Source organism: Hydra vulgaris, chromosome 04, assembly GCF_038396675.1.
Source record: "Hydra vulgaris chromosome 04, alternate assembly HydraT2T_AEP".
NCBI lineage: Eukaryota > Metazoa > Cnidaria > Hydrozoa > Anthoathecata > Hydridae > Hydra > Hydra vulgaris.
In genome coordinates this window covers 33115001-33142804 of record NC_088923.1, presented here as the reverse complement: position 1 = coordinate 33142804, position 27804 = coordinate 33115001, and the positions used below count along the sequence as shown (strand labels likewise).

Here is a 27804-nt window from a genome sequence, read left to right as displayed (position 1 = left end):
ACTGAGATCAGAAAAAAGAATAGTAGAATTTAAATTGGTCTTATTAGGAGCAAGTCTGGTGAATTTTGCAAGAGGTAAGATTTAACTGATGGTAGGTTGCTTGGCAGACCACAAATATTTGTAAAAGAATTATTAAAACAGTTAGGAGGTGGGGATGGTTTTTTATGTTTAATATTTTGGGTTACTTTTGAAATGATTTAAGTTTAAAGAGAACTTGACTCATTTATAGCTAGACCACAGCCTCCTAAGCAATTAGTTATGCAATTGTCTCAGTCCTGTTAATTAACCCTAAAGTTGTAACATAGGACTCCTAATGTGGCCTTGACAATGCACACTAAAAGCGTTAACAGGGACACCATCCATGCGCAACATGGCACTGTTAATACTCTGATATTATGCAGCTGATGATTTGAATTGACCTCTCTGAGAGCTATCACGGAGTTCGAGAAACCTTACTACCAGCTGGCCTCAGAACTATTAAATTGAATTTTAGAGTTGTACCCACATTAGGAGATAACAGGAAGAGTTGCATAGCCACCAGGGGCACAAGCAAACACCTATAAGAAGAGTCAATAAGATCCACCATTTATGATCCTAGGCAGGAGACAATGTAACACAGGTTTACATCTACTCCAGCCTAATAGATAAAGAAGGGATTCGAGGCTGGTTAGCAGAACTTTTCTGCTTACCCCTAAAGTCTTTGCCTAGGAGGCCTCCTACAAGACAGTAGCTGGATGCAGTTAACATCTGCCTAAGATAAGTATTTTTATCAAAACAATATCTCTAGCATTTACTCAACTAAGGCAGGGGATTTTTAAGTCGGAGTTTGTTTCTCCTAGCCTTTGTCTAAAAAGCACACCCTACAAGACAGCAAGGCATGGGGCAGTTAGTACTGGGTTACATTATACCATTAGCAGAATGATTGTGATGATCCCTGAACCTGATCTGACCTGGAATAATTAAAAGGAGCTACTTCCTGCAAACAGTACCTTAAAACATTTGCATGACATTTTGGAAATGCATTAGGAAAGATTTCCAACAAAGAACTAGAGATTAAGGTGAGCGTAGGTTTATAGTTGGAGTTACTAGTTAGTTAATGAACTCACACTGCTTCAAAACACAATTAAACATTTAAACAGAACATTTAAACAGAACACAAACATACATGAGTAAGTTTTTTTAGGTGAGTAAACACCACGCCAGAGGTTCAGACAGAACACAAACATACATATAAATATAAATAGACAAAACGCAAGCACGCATAAATAAATATCAAGTAAATAACAAGTGAATGAACACCACGCCAGAGGTACAAACAGAACACAAACACACATAAAGTAACTTACGAGTGAGTAAACACCGTGCTAAAGGTTCTGACATAACACAAATGTTCTGAGTCAACATCACTTCAGAGATTTTGACAAAACACAAACATACATATGAAATAAGTTACAGGTGAGCTAAAACAGTAACTAAGGCACCTCGAACTATATAAAATTCTTTATGGTTTTTTACAAAAAATACAAAAAAAAACAAGAAAACATGCAAGTAAGTTGTAGCAGCAACTTACTTGCATGTTCTCCCTGAGTCAGTTGATGTATGTACTGAAGCTTTAATGACCTTTAAACACAAAGATGGCTTTGCCAACATCAGCTGAAATGGACAAATTGCAGAGGAAGAAAAAGCTACTGTAGCCCTGCAAGTATACTTTATGTCTCACTAACTGGTTTGATTGCATGTGAGAGAATTGATGTGTCTGTATGTGTAAAAAACATTTGAGTGAAATGGGTTTGGTTTTTTGCAGGTTAATGACTGAACTTCTGGATGGAGAAAAATATGGTTCATGCTCTGTGGTTCTGCCTGCTTTTTGAGTGATGGAGAGCTCAGATGACCCTGCCAATGTGATCAAATTCAAGTCTACATTGAGAACAGACCTGGAAACATGCAAGGAAAATGCCAACTTTGCATATCTAAAGATTGCAACCGCATTGAACCAGAGATTCAAAGGTCTCAATTGTATACCGAGAGTTGTGAGAGGTGAGTTGTGGCTTTTAGTCAATAACTTACTCAAGGAACAGAGGGTTATTGCAAACAAACCTGTGGAAGCAACAACATCAAAGCCATCAAAGAAAAAGTTTGCTCTATTGTTTGCTTCATCAGAGTCTGATTCTGAACATGAGGAAGACTTGATTAAGAACAATGTGCATCAATACAGAGCAGAGCCCACCATCAGTACAGAGGCCTGTTCGTTACAGTGGTGGTCCAAACACGCAGACTCACACAGTAGGCTGGCCTCAATCGCACAGAAGTACTTAACAACACCTGCAACATCTGTATCTTGCGAAAGGTTATTTTCTTTTGCTGGTCATATTGTGCAAAAGAAGAGAGTTTCTTTATCATTTGAAAATATGAATGATCTTAGCAACTGGCTTGGTGCAGATAAGTAATTGATAAAATAAGCATGATTTTCTTTGATTAATTGCAGAAAATCACTCAATTAATTGTGATTAAAATATTTGTTGATTGGCCAGCACTAATAAAAACTGTTACTAAATTGAATATATCAAAAATCATAAACAAAGTAAATAAAAATTATCTTGTTGTTTTATAATATTTTAGTCTCCAACTATTTGAGTAAAATATATATATTGATTCTTTAACTTTTTTAGTTTAAGAATCTTTATTTTTAAACTAATTCTTTTTCCCTTTTCAATAATCTCGTGTCATTATTTATGGATAAGGTTTTATTTATGGGTTGTTTAACTTTCTTATATGCTTGTGCAAAATTAATTTTAAGAGATACCCTTATTTTTTCTCATGGTAGTCATTATTTATGGATAATGTTTCTGGGTATATTCAGTCAAATATTTTGTGACACTCTTTGCAATATCCAGTTGCTCCAGGAGCATGCCTATTGCTGTTTATACTTTTTATTTGGTGTTTGATGGTTCTTTGCAAAAATATCTAAAAAATAGTCATACATACAGATGATGGCGCCCATACATACGTACATACATACATACATACATACATACATACATACATACATACATACATACATACATACATACATACTTACATACTTACATACTTACATACTTACATACAGATTCTGGACACAAAAGAGTGCAAGATAATGATTGTTTTGCCAAAATTATAAAATAAATGTGATTAAGCGTTTGAAAAGCATGTTTGACCACAATAACCAGGTTTTGATACTGGTTGAAAATTTAGATGTCATTCGCATATCATTAAAACTCTTGCCAAGTGCACTGACTTCAAAACTTTAAAAACAGGGTATACCAAAAGAACCAGAAAGGGTGAATCTAAATCAGATTGATCGCCTTTATTACAATTTTCAGGAAAAATTGGTCATCCTTGGTGACTAGTCTCACTTCCACTGTCGAACTCGATGATTAATGGAAACAGCACCTACTACTCTAGTGACAAACTCCACCGAGCATTTAATATTGCAAAAAGTGCAAGTTCGAACCCAAGGTATTTGCAAGCCATTTTTCATCCCCAGTGGCCTTACAGTCAACAAAGCCACCTATGAAATGGATTTTATTAGGGAAAGATTAATGCTGTTCATCAACGTTCAACATACCAATGAGTTTTATATATTTTTGCCGGATCTGGCCTCATCGCATTATGCCAATACCGTGACTGACTGTTTTAAGACCCATAGCATCAATTTTATCAAAAAAGTTGAAAATCCGCCAGCTGTACTGGAGTGTCACCAGCTGTACTGGAGTATCGCAGACTTTAGCGCTATTTCGAAAGACAAAGTGTATGAGGATAACTGATAAAAGACGTGAAGCATGTGTGTGTGGCTGCAAAAAGACCATCATTAGAATAAAAAAAAAATTATTTTATAAAGGAAATTAGAAAATATAAATACTTGAATCAATTCTAGAATTTACAAATGTCTGTTTCGAATCCTGCCTGAAATACTTCATTACAAAATCCAGAAATGTTGCAATATCTTTTAAATGCATCAAATCTTTCTTTTTTGTGACATAGTCATTCCTTTTTACCAGTTCTTTAAAGTCTATTGATTTAGTCACATAAAATTAGGAAAGTTGTTTGATTCTTTCATTCAGTGTTTTCTCCAGGTTTCCAACTTGACATTGTTTCTTCTTAAAGTTTTTAACATTTCATTAGACTTGAACTGACTAAATTTTAAAGAATTTATTAAAGTTTTTTTAAATAAATTATATAATAATTAATAAATATAATAAAAAATAAATAAAGCAAATTTATTAAACTTCATTAAAATAATATTTTCTCTGTTTTGCACTTTTTACTTTTTGGAGTAAAAAGTGTAAAAAATATCCTTTTAAAATATATTAAAAAATTTTAAAGTTTTAATATGTTGTTTATTTTAAAGTTGACTTTTAGTTCACAGAAGCAAGTTTGTAACTAATTCATTTCAGTGTCTAATTAAGTCTCTTTTTTTTATACTTTTAATAAAAAGCTATTGAAGTTGATTAAATTTATAACTTAAAAGTTCTTCCAAGACTATGTGGTTTGCAAGGTTTGCAAGCTAGAAAGATCAGATTTTTCTATTTTCAAATAACTGTAGCTGGAATATTTTTACCACCCTTGCTGAGATATGTTATTTTTACAACTAGGGCATTATATTGTTATTGTCTAAACAAAGACTTTCAGTAAATAGACAGGTTTAGAGCAAATGTTAACTATACTTTCCAAACTTTTATTACCTGGAATGCATTTGTTGTTGTTTTTTAAGCTGCAACAGAAGATTGTATTTTGAAAAAAAGGGAGAAAAGCTTATTTTTCCAGAATTTGCAAAAATGTCAATTTTCAATAGTCTAAAAGTTCTAAGTGAAAAAATGTGACAAAACCAATTGTCATTAGATATCTAAGTACATGTGATAGTGGTGTAGTGAAAGTGCTCTCGCTTCATAAGTGAGAAGTTTCTAGTTCATTTCCTACCACATATTTATTAGTCCAGGTATATTTATGTGTCAAATGTTTCTTAAACATTTAAGCAAATGTATGTGTTTCTTTAAATGTACAAAATGCAACACTGTAAAAAATACTTACATGTTCATCTGCCCTTTTTTTTTACATTGTTACTTTTTTTTAGGTATTGAGCGTAAAGCTTCAAAGTCTCTTGCCGCTCGACTATCATCAATGGGATATGTTTGTAATGGTGAAGATAAAAGTACCCTTGGTATTGAACTATCAAATAACTCCAAGTTTTATTTTAATTTTGTTAAAGTTCTCTTATACTTTATTATTTTTAATATATATATATATATATATATATATATATATATATATATATATATATATATATATATATATATATATATATATATATATATATACAGTATGTCAAAAAAGTCTATCACCCTCTGTTGATTTTTCAATGAAAACAAAATTTTATATGCTTAAATTTAGATTTTTTACCTCAATTTTTTTTTTTATATTGAATTTATATCAAAAAACATTTTTATAACAAGAAATTAATATTCTTAATCTTAAAACAAAAATTGTCCACTAAATTAGAAAAAGTGTAAGTCAAAAAAGTGTATCACCCCCTAATCATTTTTTAACTTTCCTGTTGTTTAAATTAGTAAAATTGCAAAAAATAAGCCAAAAACAATCAAATTTGATTGATAGAAGGTATTCTAACTAATTTTTTAGCAAAGTTTGTTTTCTTTTTAGGTTCTTAATAAAAAAATTATGGCGAAAAGATATGAAATTCATGATTCAGTAAAAAAACTGATCCTGGGACACTATAAAAGTGGAAAAGGATATAAAACTATTTCTAAAATAGTCCATGTTAAGCCTAATAGTGTAGGAAATATCATTAGAAAATATAAAAAAATGGGTACTGTTAAAAATTTGCCAAGAAAAGAATGCCCAGCTAAGACTACCCAATGCATTGATAGAGAAATTATTCGAAAAGTTGAACAAGATTGAGGATTATCTGCACCAAAGCTTGCGAAAGATTTACAAACAGATCATGGTGTAATTATAAATCCTCAAACTGTTCGCAATCGCTTGAAAAATCGAGGTTTTGTAGGTAGAGTTGCTCCAAATAAGCCTTTTTTGAGTAAAAAGAATCAAAAGAAAAGATTGGCTTGGGCTAAGATACATTCAAATTGGACTATTGACCAATGGCAAAGAGTTTTATGGTCTGATGAAACAAAAATATGTTTGTTTGGTTCTGATGGTATCATATGCAAATGGAGAAAAAATGGTGAACGCCTAAATCCTAAATGTATGAGACCAACCGTCAAGCATGGGGGAGGTGACATTAAGCTTTATTATAAAATTTTAATATAATATATACTTCTAACTTATTTTTTCCTTTTATCATAGGTCAAATGATGGTTTGGGGTTCTTTTGCTTGGAGTGGTGTTGGGAAACTCGAATTCATTGACGGAATAATGAAAAAAGAGGTTTATACTGACATTCTGAAGCGAAAACTGAGATCAAGCGCCAGAAGTGCTGGCTTATCTCGTAATTTTATCTTTCAACAGGATGGAGATCCTAAACACACATCAAAGTTAGCTACTGATTGGTTAAAGAAAAACAGTATTAAGATGTTAGATTGGGTCCCTCAGTCACCAGACCTAAATCCGATTGAAAATTATGGAATCTTTTTAAAATTAAAGTAGCTGATCAAAAACCATCCAGTTTGTCGCAATTAAATGCAATTCTCATTGAGGAGTGGGAAAAATTTGACACACAATGGCTTAAAAACTTAGTAAATTCAATGCCTAAAAGATGTCTTGCAGTCATCAAGGCAAAAGGCGCCTAAATAGACTATTAATTTTATATTAGCAAAATAATTATTTAAGGGGTGATACACTTTTTTGACTTACAGTTTTTCTAATTTAGTGGATAATTTTTGTTTTAAATATAAGAATATTAATTTCTTGTAATAAAAATGTTTTTTGATATAAATTCAATATTTAAAAAAAAAATTTGGGTCAAAAATCTATATTTAAGCATATAAAAATTTGTTTTTATTAAAAAACAATCAGGGGGTGATATATATATATATATATATATATATATATATATATATATATATATATATATATATATATATATATATATATATATATATATATATATATATAGGCAATTCCATTTTTAATTTACGTTACACGCGCAACAACTTTATCAAATATTTGCCTATTTAAATTGTAAATTAAACTTTTAGCTATTTTGTATGAAAGCTGTTAGTCTAAAGAATAAAATAGGCTAAAAAGTTTTGAGTCTGGCCAAAAAAGGGCAAACTTATTACTAAAAATGCCACAAAACTTACGTTACATGAAAAACAAGGTAAAAATTGCTTCAACTTTTAGGTCAGATTTCTGCAAATCAGTAAAGCTGTTTGTATTAGAAACTTTCACAAGATATTGAGAATTCTATACCTATTGAAAAAGTATTTAAAATTTTATCTGAGGTAACTGGCTAAAGAAAATAAACTGGATTTTTTATTCCTATGTATTTAACTTACGTTACATCACGTTACCGAGTGATTATTATTGTGGATTTTTTATATCTATTATTATCTATTATAAAGAGTTAGAGTAACATAACAAAAGAATTGCAAAAGTGTTAAACTCATTTATTAAAAATTATTAACAAAGGAAATTTTAAAAAACTGGTGTCGCTCTTCCTAAGTGATTTGCTAAAAGTTGACAAAAAAAAGAACAAAATTTGACTACTTTTTCATTTTCTGCCATGGAATCGCCCATATATATACATATATATATGTATATACATATATATATGTATATACATATATATATATACATATATATATATATATATATATATATATACATATATATATATATATATATACATATATACATACATACATACATATATACATATATATATATATATATATATATATATATATATATATATATATATATATATATATATATATATATATATATATATATATATATATATATATATATATATATATATATATATATATATATATATATACATTCATATATACTACATATATATATATATATATATATATATATATATATATATATATATATATATATATATATATATATATATATATAGATAGATATATATGTAGTTAGCTAGTAGTAAACACTGTAACTGGCAGAGCCTGTGAATGTGTTATCAGGCACACTTTGACAGCCGAAATGATCGATTGCTGCTTATCCAGCAATCAATTGCTGCTTTAAAGCTGTTGACTGAAGGCAATTTAACAACTACTTCTGGCAGAGAGTTTTATAAATTGGCTACTCGATTAAGAAAGTAGTTTTCTCTTATGTTTTGTCATTTCCTTGGAAATTTTAAAGCAGTGACTTCTCGTATGATTATTAACGATTGGAAAAGGAATGCATTTTTCTAATTTGTCAATATTGTTCATAATTTTATACATTTGTATTAGATCTCCTCTTTATCTCCTTTCCACTAGTGTAGTTAGGTTTAATTCTTCGAGTTTTTTTGTATAGGAAAGATTTATGATTGATGATACTAGTTTAGTAGCTTTGTGCTGGATTCTTTCAATATATTCACAATCCAATTCAAGAAATGGAGACCATACCGGAACTGCAAACTAGCATTACCTAATCAACATTTGTAATGAAGTCAGAGATTTTATTGGTGTCAGCTTTTTTGTAATTAAACTTTAAGTACCTGTGCGATAAGTTATTAACCCTATTTTTAATAATGAAATAAAAAAAAAACCATACGACCTTTATTTATGTTACTGAGGACAGATCTTGGAGTGCAGATGCTTCCCGGCTATGTTGCAAAAATTAGATCAAGAGTTTAAGTAGCAGAAAAGTTTTTTGAAAGTCATTTGAAAAGTTGGAACATTTACATGCTGATACAGAAATGTTTTGCGAAGAGTTTCACTAAAGTTATGTTCAATGGCATTTTCATTTTTAATGTTTGTGGTGTATCCACCATACAATCGATGGGAAATTAAAATCCCCTGTAATTAGTAAGTCTTTGTATCCTTTTCTTTTTGTTCCAAAAAACATTGTAAAAGATTTAGCTTCAACAGCATCATGATATAGAATAAGTTCAACTGCACTAAGTGCAACTCTTGCTTCACTTATAAATAATTTAATAAATAGTTCTGGAAAGAAATTTTAAATGTAGAAGATGGCATTGCTCAGTCTCTCAGAAAAGCATTCAAAAAAACTTTACAAGACTGGGAGTTTTTTGACTATGTTCATTGTCTGTCCTTTGATATCACAGTCACAAATACTGGTTAGCTAAAAGAAGTCTGTACTCTAATTAAGCAGTGGAGAGGAAATATTTGATTTGGATGGCTTGTCGTCATGTCTATAAATTACATGTAAGGTAAATATTGAAAAAAGCTAAATATAAACAAAGCATCATAAAATATTTTTTACATTTTTTTTATATTTAAATGTGAATATTTTTAAATGAGTTAAATGGTTCACCTTATTATTAAAATTTAAATAAGTAATTTGAAATAAATATCTTTCAGCACTTTTCAAGTGTTCTTACTGGTGGTTATACAAGTGGACTAAAGGCTGAGTTATTTGAAAGGCTTAAGTGTAATTGGAAGTCAATTCTTGAAAAGAAGATAAATTATTATTTGTGTCTGAGTAAGATACAGTGCTTCCGAAATTCGATAAAGTAATAAATGAAGACATTGACTGGAACTGGAGGAGTGTGTTAAATTCAGAGAATGGAAAAAATAAACTAGAACAATTGGGTGGAAACACAGCAATGGGCAGCGATATGGTGAGTCCATATTAGTAAACAACCAGGGATGGTATTTGACTGTGGCCAAGCCCGGTTCTACTGACGAGACTGCATAAATATTGGTGCATATTGACTTATTTTTATATACCATATCAGGCTTGGTTGGGAAGCGGGAGCAATTGCTCTCGATAACTGACCATATAGTATTTAGTTGCAAAAAACTGGCCAGATTTTCTAGTTGTTTTGAGAACATTTCAAGAAACAAAAAAAAGGTGCAAAAAAGATTAATTGGACCGATGAGAGACAATTACAAAAAAATTTAACTAGAAAAAGAAAATAACTTTTAACGCCAAATAACTAAAAGCAAAATAATTTATGTTTAGAACAAATATTTTCGAAACACCGCTCTTTTATAATTTTTCAATAAAATTAAGCGACATTTTTTATATAAAGTAACATATTACGATTGCTTAATAAGGAAACAAATGTTCTTTTATTTATTAAAGAGTTTTATTTATATACTCTTATTTTATTTATATAATTTTTATAACTTATATATTTATATAATTTTTATAACTAATAATATAACTCTTATATTATTTAATTATAATTTTTATTTATATACTCGTGTCTTATTTCCAGTGCTGGATTAAAGAGAGTTGGGGTTAAAGAGAGCTATAGTCCCAGGCCCCGAAATAGTCAAAAAGACTTTTTTTTTTTAGTCATTTTTACGCTGTGGCACACAAAAAGGCCTCCAATATAAAATAGCCCCGGCCCCAAAAAAGTCAAACAAGATTCTAATAAAGCTAACGCTAGCTTTAGTTTTATTTAAGCTAAATTATTTTATAAATAAAAAAATTAACTAGATAGAAATCAACTAAAAAGGTTAAAAATACTTTATGAAGAGGAAGCGGAACAACTTTACAATATCGCTGATGTTGTTCAGTGAGTGGGTTTTTTAATTTTAATTAGTATTTAAAACAGAAAAAAAGTAAGTTTAAGTACAACGAGTTTGTAAAAAAAGCAACTGAAGCGAAAATATTTAGAGCTATTAAACCAATATCTTAGAACTTAAAAACTTTTCTTTATATTTATTAACTTTTTAATTATATATATACATATAATAGTTTGTTTGATAGTATATTCTTAAAACAATTTATGCCAGAAATAATTTCAAATAATATAATTTTTAAAACAATTCAACAGAAAACTCTAGAACTTTATTTCGCTTAGTCAGCGTATTTTTTGAATCAATAGAAATAGTTTGTTCGTAGATTTGGCGGGTTTTTAGTGTTCGCCAATATTCTTTTTATTCTTCCTCACCAGGATGTTTTAAGAACATTTAAGTTTATGTATGTTTCCATGTATGTCCATAAAACAAAAATTTTTTGTTTTATGGACATACATAAACTTAAAACAACTACAAAACCTGGCCAGTTTTTCGCAATTAAATATTATTTTCATGGTCAGTAATCAAGAGTGATTGCTCCTGCTTCCTGACCAAGCCTGCATGTCAATGTGCACCAATATTTTTACAGCCCCAGCCATTAACCCTGCTTTGGCCAAGGTCAAATACCAGCCCCAGTCGTTTACTAGTTTGTACGTATTTAAACAATGTGCATCAACACTCTCAAAACCATGTTCAGCCTTACATTTGAATCGGGCACAATACCAAATAGTTGGAGTGAAGCAAACATAACCCATTTGTTCAAAAAGAGTAACCCATATGTAGCGTTAAACTACAGACCAATATCTTTAACATCAGATCCATGAAAAATTTTGGAAGGATTTGTTCATGTAACAATCACTGACTATTTGCAACTACATGATGCTCTATCACAACACTAGCATGATTTTGTGAAGAAAAGGGCTTGTTTAACCAACTTACTGGAAATATTGGATTCTTTGACAACGTACATGGAGCATGAGTGTCCAATCGATATCTTGATTTCAGCAAAGTATGAAAAAATACAGCACAAAAGGCTATTATTCAAGTGTGAAGCATATGGGATATCCTGTGTTTTGTTGAGATGGATCTTGGTTTTTTTAACCAGGCAATGTGTTGTAATGTGAGAAGTTTCATTGTCATAGTTGAATATACTCAGTGGTGCTCCTCAAGGATCTGTTCTTGGGGCACTTGTTTTTGATATTCATCAACAACATACCAGGAACACTACAATGTGTATGGAAACTTTACTCTGACGACAGCAAGCTAATGAAAATGATAAAAAACATTCCAGATATAATTAGTCATATCGGCATGTTAATCTCATCAGACATCAAATGGGAAGTTTATGCAGCAACAGTAAAAGCGCAGAATGTACTCAGAGTCATCAAGCGTACATTCACTCATCTAAATACAGAAATGATTCGTACTCTGTATACAGTGCTAGTTAGACCTAACCTTGAGTTTGCAATCCCTGTATGGAATCCTACTTGGATTCCATACAGGGATTGCAACACTAGAAAAGGTGGCATTGAAACACTCGAAAAAGTCCAACATCGCGCAACCAAACTAGTATAAAATCTCTTAGACATCTGTGTTAGGAGGAGCAACTATCCAAAATGAAATTGACTACGTTCAAGACTAGGTGTTTGCATGGCGATCTAATACAAGAGTACAAATTATTGAACAATATAAAGTCGTGTGACAATTTATTATGGTCACCCACAATTTTTTACATTCTCAAGTTTCTAAGTCTATTGTTTTAATATATTTTTTTTGATTTATGTACTCAAAAGTAATTTTTATTTAAGAAATAAGTATTTTTTTGACAGATAAAACATTTAACAAATTGTTAATAAATTTTATTAGTAAAATTTTACTACATACACATTTACACATTACTATATTTAAGATCAATATTTGGTGATTCCTCCTTTTGCCTCTAAAATTGCAAGAACCCTTTTTGGCATACTTTTGATGCATTTTTCAATGGTGAATAAGTCTTTATATTAAATACACTTTATTTGTAATATTTTCTTTAGATATTTGCTTCTTTAGGAACGCCCAAACATTTTCTATAGAATTTAGGTCAGGAGAGTTTCCTGGCCAATCAAGTAATGGAATATTTCGTTCTGATAGATATTTTTTAACTGATTTAGCCATGTAACTTGGTGCCTCCTCCTGCATGAAGATTTTTTTTACCTGGACTAAACCATTCTGCCAATTGTGGCAGCAATCTTTGTTCCAGGACTTTTTTATTTTGTAACTGATTCATTATTCCCCCAATAATATAGAACCTTCCCATTCCCATTCCACTTATCACTGACCAGATCATCATAGAAGTGGGGTGTTTAACAGTTTGAATGATGCAGTTCAATAAGTATTTTTCCCTTTTTTTTCTTTTTACATATTGAGTCTTCTTTGTTAAAACTTGGAAAGTACTCTCGTCGCTAAAGCATACCTTAAAACATTATACAAGAATTGTTAAGTGAATATTTAAAGTTTGGTGTAAGAAAGTGGATATTTTAAATACTGTCTAAATTAATTTTACCAATTTCCAATCATCTGTTAAATTCCTATACTTTTTTGCCCACTCCAGCCTTTTTTGCGTCATTTTTGGTGTCAGTTTAGGCTTCTTAGCTGGATGTCGTGAAATGTAACCAAGATCGTGTAGGCGACGTTGAACCGTTCTCTTTGACATTTTGAATCCAGATTGGTCCAGCTTATTAGTTATTTAATTGTTGGTGGTCTGTCTATTTTCGAGAACAATCTTGGTAAATATTATTTTCCTGTGTGGTGTTACGATTCTCTTCTTTCCACATTTACCAACCCTCTTTAGCATCAAGTTCTCCATATTAGCCTTTTTTTTGTGTATATTTTGTACAGAAACCCGCGAAATATCACATTTTCTGGCAATTTCTCGTTGAGAAAGATTAGTATTTATTAAAATTCTTTGAATTCAGCAATTTTTGTGGTAACAAGTCCTTTTTTTTCCCCATAACTAAAATAAGATATCACATTTTAGTACTACAGTTGAGAATTTGCTTTGGTACTCATAACTTCAAATATCAAATCAAATACAATTATTTTTACTTTAAAATAAAAAGAAATATTCAAGAAACAATATTTTTACTGATTTAAATAAATATTTTGAAGATCAACTAATGAAGGAATTCAAAACTCAGGTAATAAAACTTAACAAGTGTACAGCAAAAAGATTATAATTAAGATGACATCATACAAAATGGCTGTCAAAAGTGACAGTGTTGCCAGTAGCAAAAAAAAAAGCACTGAGTTAAAACTTCATTTTAAACAAAAGATTTCAATAATGAATTTTTACTCTTCATATGAAAAAAATGAGATAAAACTTCAAAATGATCAAAGTTCGTAGGTGGCCATAATAAATTGTCACATGACTGTAGATCAAATTACATGTCTTAAACCACAACAATTTGCACTGTCATTACGAGCAAATGGACCTGCATCAGCAATAGGAGGTCATAATCTAAGAATTAAAAAAGAAAATGTCAAGCATTCTCAACAAGCATTTTTTAGTAACCAAATAGCAAATGAATGGAATGCATTACCGATTCTTGTGGTGAATGCGCAGTCTTTAAACTCTTTTAAAGCAAGACTTGATAGATTTTTATTATAAATTTTGTGAAATAATTTAACTCTAATTTTTTGAGTAGTGTAGGCTGTCATGACGCATATATAACCATATATGTGTTTTACGACTTGCTATAGCATCTCTATTACTAATAACTATGATAATCTATTGAGATTTGACTCCTTTTTTACAACTTTTTGTAGAAAAGCGGGTTTGATTGTTCTAATTAGGTTATTGTTTGAATATAAGTTTTAATAAAAAAGTTTTTTTATAAAAATTTAGGCTTCTGAATCATTAAGATTTCTTCAAAATTGCCTTAATAATGAGTTTCCAAGAAATGACTACAAGTATTTTATACAATTAGCAGTTCGTTGGTTAGATGAAAAAGTAAAAGACTTTCCCTTTAGATTTCTGATAGCTTCACATCACATGCCAGGTTTTTCAAACTGGTTTTTCTTTGATTTAATAAAAATTACATTACACAAGACAGGATGATTGAAAATCAGTTCATCAAACGGGGACTTATTTCCTGGTTATATCAGATTTAAAAATTACGTCACTGGCTTTCTCGTTGTAAATGACAGTGCAGTGCATGTTATTAAGCTTGGTCAAGACTTCATTGAAACTTTCAGAAATAAAGAATATAACCGTGCTAATTTACTGGTTAATCTAATTTGCTAATCATTGTCTAAATTTTCTGATAACAGATAAAAAATCTTGGCTAAAAACTTTAAAATTACTTTTTTTTTTTTTAAATACTATTGTAAAAAATATTTTTTATTTAAAATACATAGAAGATAACTTGTTTGTTAAACCCCCGTTCCCCTCCCTTCACTTTCCCCATCTCCCAAATATACATGACATGTATTCAAATGGGTTAGACTGACCATTCCCATAATTTTTTGCAAAAACACAAAACATAATCCAAAATCAGATATATTAGGCTACAAAAATAACTCATGGTATTTTTAAAATATTTTTAATTGACACTGCTCCCTCCATATGTACAAATATTAGAAATTTTTATAGTTTTGGACTGCTGGGACCTAGGAGTATATATATATATATATATATATATATATATATATATATATATATATATATATATATATATATATATATATATATATATATATATATATATATTTAGATGCTAATTCTTCTGGTTACAAATTGGTTGTTAATTCTGGTAGAAAAAACACAGCAGATTTTTTTTACAATATGTTCTCTGATGAATTTTTTTTTGCTCCAGACGAATACGAATTTGAGTTCGGTGACTTCGCTAAGGATGAAATTCAATCAATAGACGATTATTTTGAAAATTTATTCTATTCAAAATACAGGATTAAATTGCGCGTTAAAAAGAGAAACATAACGAAAGAGAATAGAGACAACAAGTATGCTCATATAAACGAGTCGGTTAAGCAGCAAAGTTTACAAAAGTCTAACGAAGACTGTGAAAATTGGGAAACAGATATCTTGCCTTTTGATGTGGAGTTTGAGCTGCCAACTAACCGGGGACGATTAGCAAAGGTTTCTTCTATAGGTATGACAGAGGATTGTTTAAATGGTCGCAGCTACTCAGCGCGAGTTCCTCTTTTTAAACACTTTGAAGATATAGATTTAAAAGCTCGGCCTTCGGGCGGAATTCCAAAACCCGTTAATAAAGAATCACGCAAGAAAAGAAATGTCAAGACAAAAAATAAAATACTTGATGAATTACATGCTTCTAATCGTAATGCAGTTAGAGCAAATGATGGTGAAGTATATATTTTACCTTAGACTTTTCAGAACTTTTTTAATTGTATATTTTTTGTATATATAGGCAAATATGTTACTTGAAAGCATATTTACCTGCAGCAAGGTATGCGTGAATGCTAATCTTATAATGCTATCTTCCCGTTTTCATTTTTTTTTAATCCGGCCATATCTGTACTATTCTTGCATTTTACATCATAAAACACAATAAGACATGCGTATTGTTCAACTCCTAAAATAAAAAAATTATCCAAGAATATATAAAATAAAAATTTCATTAATATTGCAATGAATAAGAACATTAATTTTTATTTTTATTTTTTAGAATAGGAATAAAAGTTAACAATTTTTATACCGATTTGACTCGAGAAACAATTTTAATGAGTATATATATTTTTTTATGTTTATTTGTGCAAAATTAGTTTTAACTTTGGCTCAAAGAAACCAATTAACACGTTTGGTAATAATTTCATCAAGAAAAGTCAAGTAAGTGCAAAGAGATCTAAGAGCTTGCGTCTCATACAACTTTTTTTATTTTTTTTTATTTTTTTATTTGTATATAGTTTTTAAAATGTTTGTAAAAATCTATTATCTTTGAAAGAAAGATTGTGTTATTGTCATTAATATTTCTTTTCTAAATATAGTATCAAGATATTTATGAGGAATTACAAAAACAATGGTGTTGATGTTGTTTTTATTTAATGAGATAAAGATCAAACTTTCATAATTCTGAGCTTAATAAGTTTAAAGAATTTCATTAAAGGTACAGAATTAAAAAAATGATCTCTGTACACTATGAAATTTTAGCTTTTAACTAAGGAAATAGGTTTTTTAAGGGTAATTATTTATTTCCTGTATCAGGAAATATTTTCTGATTTAATGTATTATATGATTGAAACAACATTCCTTTTTTCTTGATCTTTTTTTTTATAAATTTAGGATTAATGCTAGAAATCTTTAGAGATAAGAATTAAAATGAAAGATTTGAAGAAATATTTTATCAATTACCATTTAACTCAATTTATAAAATCTTTGAAAACAACTTGTAATAAAAATAAATCTTATTTAAGCTAGTAGGCCAATTAAAAACTATATTCAAGCGTCAAATATTATATTATATTCACAATAAAATTAAGCGCTTATTAACAATAAATATAAAATTAAAAAAAGTGCCTCACTTGCCTCGAAATTTTATTAAAAAGTGTGAAGAAACGAAAACTTCAAAACACATTTTATCAAAAGTGACATTAGATAAACACCGAATTTGGTATGGTACTTCATTTTTCATAGGATTTTTAAATTTGTTGCCCTGGTTCAGATTGAATTGACCTTTACACTTAAGAACATATTTTTATGAAAAATCTGGCTACTAAGACTTCATTGCGCCCCCAAAAGGCAATTTAAAAAATTTTATGACAATGAAATATATGAAGAACATATCCAGAAAACTTCAACTTAATTGCTCGATTTAAACTTGAGTTATCATGTTTCAGAAATAAATATAAAATCTCTAAATGAGAAAAATCCAGTAAAAAATTGAAAATCAAAATTTTTCTATAAACACTCCTTAAAGGCTTCCAGAGCTATATGAATCTGTTTTTTCAAATTCATATAGCTCTGGCAGTTTATGCAAATTTTATTCCTTCTTCACCATCATTATAATGAACTTTTTAATTTAAAAACAACTGTGCAGAAGCATGTAAACATACTTAAAAATACAAGATAATATGATATTTAATAAATAAAATAAATGCTTAACTGAGCAAAGAAAATTTAACAAGCGATTTATCTTCATCAATGCTTGAATGATCATCAAATGACTCAGAAGAAGAAACTAAATTAACTTTCCACATGCTAAATAGTAAATTACGCTAGCGATATGCGCACAGCAGCCGACAGTTCTCATGCCGGTCTTTCAAGCACAGTACCATCCTTTAATTCCAGTTTCATCATTTGTATTAGGTAAATATTGCACGTACACTTTATACTTTGTAGACCCAGAATGACGAGATCTGATAATAAGAGAAAGTACTTTTGATTTCCCTATCGATTGAACGACTTCACATATTGCCAATTCATATTTTCCTTTATTGAAAAGCTCAGAAATGTAGCTTAAGCATTGCCTAAGTTGATATGAGCCCAAGTGATGTTGTTTATTATTATTTCTTCAGGCAATTTAGGAAAACCAAGTACAAGTGTTGCTTCAATGTTTACAAACAAACTCTTTTGTTTAGTTTTTCAGTTTTGACCAGCTTTTCCAAACTATTTTCTAAATGAAGCTTTACTCTCATGTTATCAATAATTTTTCGTTTGTCATCTTGGTCTGAGTAAAGACGCTTGAAAAATCTATTGATAAGGGATGCTGCAATTCTGTAGTCGGTGAGTGTGCGAGGCAAACATTTATTGCGCACTTTATCTAAGGCTCTGAAAGATGTTTTTAGAAATGAGTTTGTGACTTCGATAACCCAACGACACTTGGTAATCATTCTACATTGATTAGCTTGTAATGTTGTCAATTGTTTTTGACCTTTTTCTACACATGCAGGCATTTTTGGCTCCAAATTATAAGTATTTTTTAAGTTATCAAGACAGTCTCGAAAACCTCTATCAAGTAATATAATGTCACCAGGATGAAGTAATTTTCTAAGATTTTGGTCGCCTACAAGTACATCATTCATGATTGAAGCATCACTTTTTATTGCCTCGTGAAGTCTAAATACATCAACAATTTTTCCATTTGATATAGAAAATAAAAAAGGTTTAACCAAATGCGTTTTTTTTTTGTACGCTGAATGTTTTTCGTTGAAAATAGTTGTTGCTGCTCTTTTGACAATAACAGTAAGTTCCGTCGACAACTAATATCAACTGAGATTCTTTAGCATTAAATATTTCTTTGGTCAATTTGCTGTTATTTGCTAACCATTCACTCCTTGTTAAGTGACCTACACCTAAGTTATTAAGGATGAAATCTTTGACAAAAGCATCTCTTACTTGTTGCAAATATCGAGATACTTCAAAATGAGAGTCAATATCAAAATAATCAGCGACAATGTATTGATCAAGGCCAGCTTTTAGCCAAACAGAAAGATGGTTAGAACTTGAGATTTAGATCTACTACTGGTGTTTCTGAGTGAAATCAAATCTCCACTTAGTTCTTCAAATTGTTGTCTATTGAATCCAATAATTCGCTGGCAAATAGAATCAGGTAGTTTTGAAATATCAGAAAACTTTGAAAATAAACTGCTATGCTGAGCATAATATCGAAACATCTCTAGTAAAGATTTAACTTATGATGCATTTACTTTCACATTCTTTTAACAACAACCAGCTGATTTAAAGCTTCATTGTTTAATAATACAACTTCGTTCAAATGCTCTCCGCAGCATCTTGATCCAGTAGGTATAAGAATTTTTTTTTGGATATAAGCGTCAATAATGCCTTGCCCTGAAAAGAATTTGAAATTTTTTTGAAGAGTTATAAATGTGACATACGAAACAATAGCGATGAGAAGCAGTTGTTCGAGGTATATCCACCAAAATTGATGTATTTTTTTCGCTCATTCCTTCGCTTTTTTTTAGCTCAACTAATTCTTTTTTAAACTCAACTAGAAAACTTTTTAAAGACTTTAGTGATATTTGCTCATTTTGTTCAATAAACGGTGGGCAAGCTGATGTTTGATTTGTTTCAAGCGTTTCAGACAACTCAAGATTCGTTGTTTGAAAATCAAACAACTGAGTCTCTATAAATCTACTTAACGGTGAATTTATTTCCTCATTATCCTTTCTCCGTGCTCTTTCAATACAAGCAGCACAGCAATGTGTTCCAAGCTCAATGGCATTTTTGTTTTTGTTGATTGTTTCTCGTATTTCATTTAGGAACCTCAACTTCGTTTCTAAAAAAACTCTTGATATTCCACGCTTATTTTTTATTTTATCCAATCTTTTGAAACAACATCCCCATCTATATTCTCTTAAAGTTATTTCACTCATTTTTAGTTTTATTTTGAAAAAAATTAAAACTTATTTCAAATTGTTAACCTTTTCATTTTGGTACTTTTTAAATTTAAACAAACAACTTATATATGCTCGTTGGGAATTCTCTTCTGTTGGGAATACAATTTAATAGCATTAAGAGGTTATTACAGTCAATTAAGTATTAGAAAATCGCCAGACTTTTTTTTAATTTTTCCTATTAAATAAGCGGTTAAATAATCGTAATAATTAATTAACTTGTATATATAATTAATTATAATTAATCGTACGCATTATAGCTGGAATAATAGTGTTTTAGTGATTTAAGAAATTAATTTAAATATAAACCAAAAGGGGCGAAAACTCAAAAGTTAGACGCCTAACCTCTTTCCTATACATGCTACCACAGTTTCAAAGAAATTGTATTAAAATATTTAAAGTGCAGGTGTCTGAATTACTTCACCCTGATTTGGAGATAGAACAATGTAATACACACTTATTTTACAAAATACAGTGTTATTTTGTAAAATTTTCTCCATTTTCTGTTAAAAAATATAATGCAAGCTAGTATTTTTTATATATATTGAGATGATTGCATATTTTGACAATTAAAGTACTGTAAGGTACATATCTGTTTTATTAGGAAAAAAATCTTATTTTATACGAGTGAACAAATAATATAAACACGCTATTTTGTCTAAAATTTAATTCTACAGAGAAGATAAGTATTATATTATCTAAAGTATGTACAAAGATCTTCACAACAAAATAAAACTTTAGTTATAAGTTCTAAAAGCATAACATCTAAAATACATTGCACAACATCTAAAATACATTGCACAATAAAAAGATATCTTAAAGAATAATTATTTAACCAGCACTTCTGGTTAATCCATTAAGGTGGTATACCCCTCAGAAATATCAAATTTTTCAAAAAAAATTTTGTTGTTTTATTTAATCTAAAATTTATCATAGAATCATATTCTGAAAACCATTTTTTAAAATTCAGAATGTAACTTGAGGAAAACAAACTTTACTAAACCTTACTTTTTAAAGCGCCCTTGACAACCTCCATAGCAACGGTTAAATTTTTACTTGGCCAAGAAATTCTCCCCAAATATAACTTTTGATACTGAGAAAAAGCTTGTTGAAATGAGTTTATAATTTATTTCTATTTTCCATTAATCAAAACATCTGTAAGATTAAAAGCAATAACTGGATTTCTCATAAATTTCTTCCAGAAGTTTCTTTAAAACGAATTGCCATCTTAAAAGTTATATATATATCTAGGTATCTGTTTATGTTTATATAATTTAAACCTTATACTTTTAATGGGTAGAGAACGTGTGAAATTTGCTACTCAATACAAAAAGAAAAAAAGATTTCATGGAAATCAATATACTTTGAATAAAAAAAATTCAGCAAATACTAGTCTTCTACTAACAGATTCACAGAGCTCAATAAATGTATCTAATTCGAAGGTAAACCCTATTAATACTTTTGCAAGTTCTAATAAAAAAAACATATGTGGATACAGAATTATTGATAGCACTTTATTAGCCATTGTTGTTCAGTTGTTATGTTGTCCAGAATGTAAAACTTGTCGACTTAATTTAGCTGAAAATGCAAAAAAAAAATTTGGACTTTCCAGCTCATTGATTATATTTTGTAAATGTGGATTCAATCATGAATTTTTTACATCCAAGAAGTGTGGTTCTGGAAGTTGTAGAGCCTTTGATATTAACCAAAGGTCAGTTTATGCAATGCGTTCATGTGGACAAGGCCATACTGGCCTTAAAAGATTCTGTTATCTTATGGATCTTCCACCGCCAATGACTAAAAACACTTACATTAAAATTGTTCGAAAAATTGCTATTGAAGTTGAAGCAATTGCAGTAGAAACCATGTCTGATGCTGCACTTGAAATTATAAAAGCATCCCAACATACTACTGATGAATTCAATTTAATAAATACCAGTGTTTCTTGTGATGGTACTTGGCAACGTCGAGGTTTTTCCTCATACAACGGTGTTTATACTGCAATATCAATGATTACAGGAAAAGTTTTGGATTGTGAAGTATTATCCAAATATTGCAAACAATGTTTTTTAATTATAAAGAAAAAAAATACAGACCCTGATGCATATAAAATGCTAAAAAATACTCATTTTTGTAACCTCAACTATACTGGCCCATCCACCGGTATGGAGGTCGCTGGAGCAAAATCAATTTTTGAACGATCTATTGAAAAATATAAACTTCGCTATACTGAATTTTGTGGTGACGGAGATAGTAAGGCATTTTCATCAGTTGAAAGAGTGTATGGTGATACAATAGTTTCAAAATTAGAATGTGTTGGTCATGTGCAAAAAAGAGTTGGCACACGATTAAGAAAATTGAAAAAGGAAAGGTGTCTAGGTGGTAAAGGAAGACTTACTGATGCAACAATTGACAGATTGCAAAACTATTATGGAATTGCAGTAAGAACCAAAAATCAGTCTGTTCATGAAATGCGCAGTGCTATACTTGCTTCATTGTTTCATGTTGCTTCCTCAAAAGAAAATAATTATCACACCTATTGTCCAAACGGTGAAAAAAGTTGGTGCCAGCACAATGTTGATCGAAAACATCCCAATCAACCTTCTCTCTATAAACCTGGCCCTGGTTTGCCACGTGATATTATTGAGTTACTAAAGCCAATTTATAAAGAACTTAGCTCTAATGAATTACTTGCAAAATGTATGCATGGAAAAACTCAGAACCAAAATGAGAGTCTTAACATGATGATATGGGAAAGAGTACCGAAAACTAAATTCTGTTCATTGTTACATTTGAAATTTGCAACATATGATGCTATTGCAAACTTTAATATTGGAAGAAAAGCATCAGTGATGGCTTATGAAAAACTCAATATGATTCCAGGAACATTTATGATAGATGGCTGCAATAAAGAAAATAAAATACGCTTGTATCAATCGTCATACAAAAATAAATCCGATGTTAAGTTGCGTAGAAAAACAATCAGGGGCAATAAAAAGAACAAAAATGATAAGGAAAAGCAAAAACAAGGAACTCTTTATGCTGCTGGTAGCTTTTAAACATTTTGCTTTAAAATTTACAGACATTGTTTATTTTAAAAATATTTTTCTGCATTTTTTTCTCTTTTTTAATTTTTAAAGTGTTTTTTTGCTAACTTCTATTTTTCAATCTCCCGTCACAGTTATTTGATTTTCTAGTAATCAGTTTTTAATCAAATTTTCAGCAATGATGTGTTTTTATATGATGTATGCAATCTGCCAAAAGTTAATTATAAAACATTTCAGGGTTTGAGATATTGCTGTTTAAGCACTAAAAATTGGCTTATTTAAAAATCTTCATAATCTGACTATTAGTTTCCATAATACATGGAAACTAATAGTCAGATTTAAAAACTTTTGGCAGATTGCATAGATCAAACTGTTTTTTATCATTGGGCCAAGTTTTACTTTGAATACTCTATTAGAATCTGAGATATTTTTGACAGTGCGACGTGCATATTTTCCTATATCCGCCATTTTAGGTGATTGTCATGACAACATAACCACCTGTAATTTTATAAATCGATTTCATTTAATAAGATCTTTCATAGGCTTAATTTTAATTTTGACTATAAGATTTCACTTCCAAGATAATTTTGAAGGGGGTATACCACCTTAAAATATAACATTTCAGTAAGAAGCTCATTTAACAACATAACATATAAATCATTATTATTTTGACAATAAAATAAATTACTTTAAAACACTCTTATAAAATGCAATATTTACAGATGCTTTATCTGGATTTGGGAAACAATCTTAAAATTCAAATAGCCTGCAATAGCTGAAAAATGTTTAAAATCCAATTTTCGACAGAAAATATATATATTTTTAGAAGAGCAGGAACTTATTACACCAAGGAGACTAAATATTTCAACAGCGAGTGCTCTATCAATTTGACTATTGATACCGTCAACCTTTTGTATACTAGAACTCCCTAGTTCGAAAGTTTTGTGAAATTACTCTGATTTTTAGGTAACATATCAAAAACTAACATAAGACGATGAGAAAATGACTATTTTATTGATGGTTTGATGAAGTTTCTTCTTAAAGCCGTTCAATTAAGTTTTTGCATATTGCCCATAGACCAAAAATCAACAAATATACGTGTTCATTTTTCATCACTGATATTTTGTGTGTATTTAGTTGCTGTGTATATTAATGTAAGAATTTAAGTCTTTTGTTTTTTGGTTACAGACTTGAATGAAACATTTTCTCCCTTTCTATTTTTATACGGCAGATCAGATTGTCTTAATTGCTTTCTCGCATTCTGCGTCCAAGTTTTAGGTGCACGTTTTACCTTCAAAGTTTTGTTGTTGTTTTTCTGTAATAAAAACTTCCGCATCTACCATTTTGACGTAAACAACTTTTGATTGGATAAAACGGAGGTAGCACATAATTTTAATTTATAATCAGGATTAAGGAGATAGAACAAAATGCAATGTCAGGTATAGTAAGTTAATTTTTTTTTTACTGATTTATTTATAAAAAATAAATATTTTATCTATAAAAAGAAAAAAATTGACCTAACTTTTTTTGATTAGTGGAGTTAAAACAAAATAATTCTAACCTCGCGTTAAATACATAACGTAATTATGTTAAATTGCACTCTCTGTGTTTCAGCTCATTTTCTTTAAATGATGTTTACGTAATATAAGAATAATTATCTAAAAGTTTCTCCTATTGAATCAAACTTTAAAAGAGATTTTGAATATATTAACTTATATTTTCAAAACAATACCCCCTAATGTCCTTCCTTAAAAAAAAATACTAGTTCCACAAATTCGCCGCATAGTTGGAAAACTATGGGTGGATCTGTTATAACATGTATACCAATTTTGCATTTCCAGAATTTAGCATCCCGTACTTTAAAACCAATCACAAACTACAACCACTGTGGGTTCCTTAAAAAAGCAATTATCCATCGTCACAAAAGAATTTGTTAGAGTTTTGACTCAAAACCAAAAGGGAGAGTGCCAACGCTGGCTAGATAAATGTCATTGAAGATAAAAGGAGCGAGAACTTGCTGGTTAAATGCTCTTACGCAGTGCTATGTAATAAGGCCTGTGATAGGTCTTTTTGGAGCACCCTAAAAACTAAAAAAATACACACACATACAAAAAAGAAATTAGAAACAGGAATACAATAAGGTGCTCCCAATAGTTCTTAAAAAATCAATTTTGGCCGTGAATGCAGGACACCAATAAAAATAATCATACATACAAACACACGTATATACACACATGCAAACATACATAACTACATACATAAAAATTCAATGTGTTTTCATCAGATGGATGAGTAATGGCGCAGATCAAATAAAGCGCCTAAAACAAAAAACGCGTTTAACATTGAAGCATTGTGAATGACGAGTTTTATTGTGAAGACATTTAAAGTTGTTTTTTTTTGTTCTTTTTACTACATTTTCTAATAAGCATTTTCGTTACAATATTTAAAATGCAAATATATAATAATAAGAAAATTATAGAAAGCTATTCACGAAAGTTTAAACGATTACAGAATTTTAAGATCTAATCTTCGGTTTTTCTTGAATAAAAATCTAACAAAAATAGATATCAAAATAATTTTTTTTCCAATTTGGTAATTAGGTTATTTGTTAATAGAATAAAAAAAAAGTAAGTTTCGACTCATCACTGTTTACTCAGAAGTTTCATTAAAAGGTAGGTGATACAAATTAACAGGTGTCACAAAAGTTTAAACAATTTTATTTAGGATCAATTATTTGCTAATTAATTGATAAATCCGGTGCGAAAATTTTTTTTTTAAAAATAAAGTTAAAATGAGTAGTTTACAATCAAAAAATTCATCACAACGTCATCAGGCAGCTTTTAATTCATTAAAAATCAACTTGAAATATTGTAAATTTCAAATTAATTTCAATTGCGTGCAAATGGGTCGAAAATTAGTTTCTAGTGAGATCAAGTGGCAAGTTATTGGTATGGCGAAGAAAAAAAATCACACAAACGTTTAAATAGGCAAAATACTTCACGTTTCTGAATATTGCGTTTGAAAAACCATCAAAACCTGGGAAATTACCAAGGACATGCTGCGTACTGGAAGACTATCCAAACTCAGCAACCGTGAAAAAAGTGGTGTATTCAGAATGAGCAGAGAAAACCCCAGACTCAGCTAAAAAAAGCTAGCTCAAATCTTTAACGAGTCAAAAAATAATCCAAAAGTTAGCAGAGAGCTCGTGAGATGAACATTGTTGGACAAAAGTATGGGAACATACATAGCTGCTAGAAAACCTATTCTTTCAATCACGGATAAACGTAAACGACGAGTGTGGTCCAAAGAAAGGCTGGACTGGTCTGTAGAACAGTGGGCAAAAGTTATTTGGAGTGATAAAGCTAATTTTTAAGTCGTAAACCGCAGGGGAAGAATCTATGTCAAAAGATTTGCAACTAAGAAATATTCAGACAGGTTTTTACAACATCGTCGACAAGGCGTTGGGGGTTCGGTTGGCATCTGGGGATGTTTTTTTCACAAAGGTACAGACTTCTGTGAACTGTACGAAGGCCGAATTAACCAATACACCTACAAGAACACATTGGAAACGTATTTAGTTCCATCAATCAGACACTTGTATGGCAGAAGTAAGCAATTCATCTTCCAACAGACGGGGCTTCAGCTCACACAGCTTACTCAATCAAAGAATATTTTTTGAAAAAAAAGTTCAATATGATGCCATGGTGCCCTAGATCACCAGATCTCAACCTAATTGAAAATATTTGGTCTTAGATCGACAATCAACTGACATACCATGAAATTCAATCAACTCAGCATTTGAAGCAACTTTTGAATGAGTACTGGCTGAAGGTACCTTGCGTGATGTGCATGAAATTAGTTGAATCAATGCATAAACGAGTTTATCTTTGCTATAAAAACAAAGGAGGACACTTTAAATATTAACTTTGCTTTTTTTTCATTTTTTGTTTGAATGTTGTAATTCATTTAAACTTTTGTGCTTCTTATTTTTCCTATGTGATTTTTTGTAATTGTTTTTTTTTAACTAAATATGAAAATTTTTATATGTTCATATTCATTTTAAAGCTAATTACATTTTCTTTAATAAATTACAAAAGTTAATTCGATATCATTTTACAGTTTTTTTTATTAAACAAAAACCAAACATATTTGATAAAAATTCTGCAATCGTTTAAACTTTCGTGAATAGCTGTATAATAATCGTTATTAAAACATAAAAGAACGCGGGATTCGTAGAACGCGGGGATTCGTAGAAGACCATACGATCTTGTCGTCATTACCTCTAGGTAATGTCGACATTACCGTAGAAGAAGGTAAAAAGAAAGATCACTAAAAAATATTAGAAGTATATCATTTAATCTTCAACTGTAAAAATGAGTTCTTTAAACTTTTTTTAAAAGAAAAGTAGTTACTTTGATGAATAAAATCCTCAGTAAAAGTTTTTAATACTATTTTATTCCATAAGAATGGTCTGCGATAATCAACACAAAATTTAAAAAGATTTGTTAAAAAAATAGGCTGCTCATAAAAATATAATTGCGTAAAATTTATTTATTTTTATCTTTTGATGAATACAAATTACGGAATGGAATCAGAGGCTTTGCATGGCTATAAAGGTCTTTAAAATATATAAGGCGTGCTACATGCTTCTGCTGACGATAAAGAGGTTTAAGTTTATTTTTAATTGTACTACCCCAA

The 27804-nt window shown here is 29.9% G+C and overlaps 1 protein-coding gene across 1 annotated transcript in view; it reads left to right on the top strand.

Annotated features, from left to right (window-relative positions):
• Positions 1 to 16669, top strand: part of LOC100215604 (uncharacterized) — an 82981-nt gene extending 66312 nt beyond the window's left edge. Inside the window, exons 9-10 of the mRNA XM_065796123.1 lie at positions 5114 to 5200; positions 15442 to 16669. Of these exons, the coding sequence (XP_065652195.1) occupies positions 5114 to 5200; positions 15442 to 16073 (719 nt within the window). The 3' untranslated portion in view covers positions 16074 to 16669. The remainder of the gene's footprint in view (positions 1 to 5113; positions 5201 to 15441) is intronic.
• The last annotated feature ends 11135 nt before the right edge of the window (positions 16670 to 27804 follow it).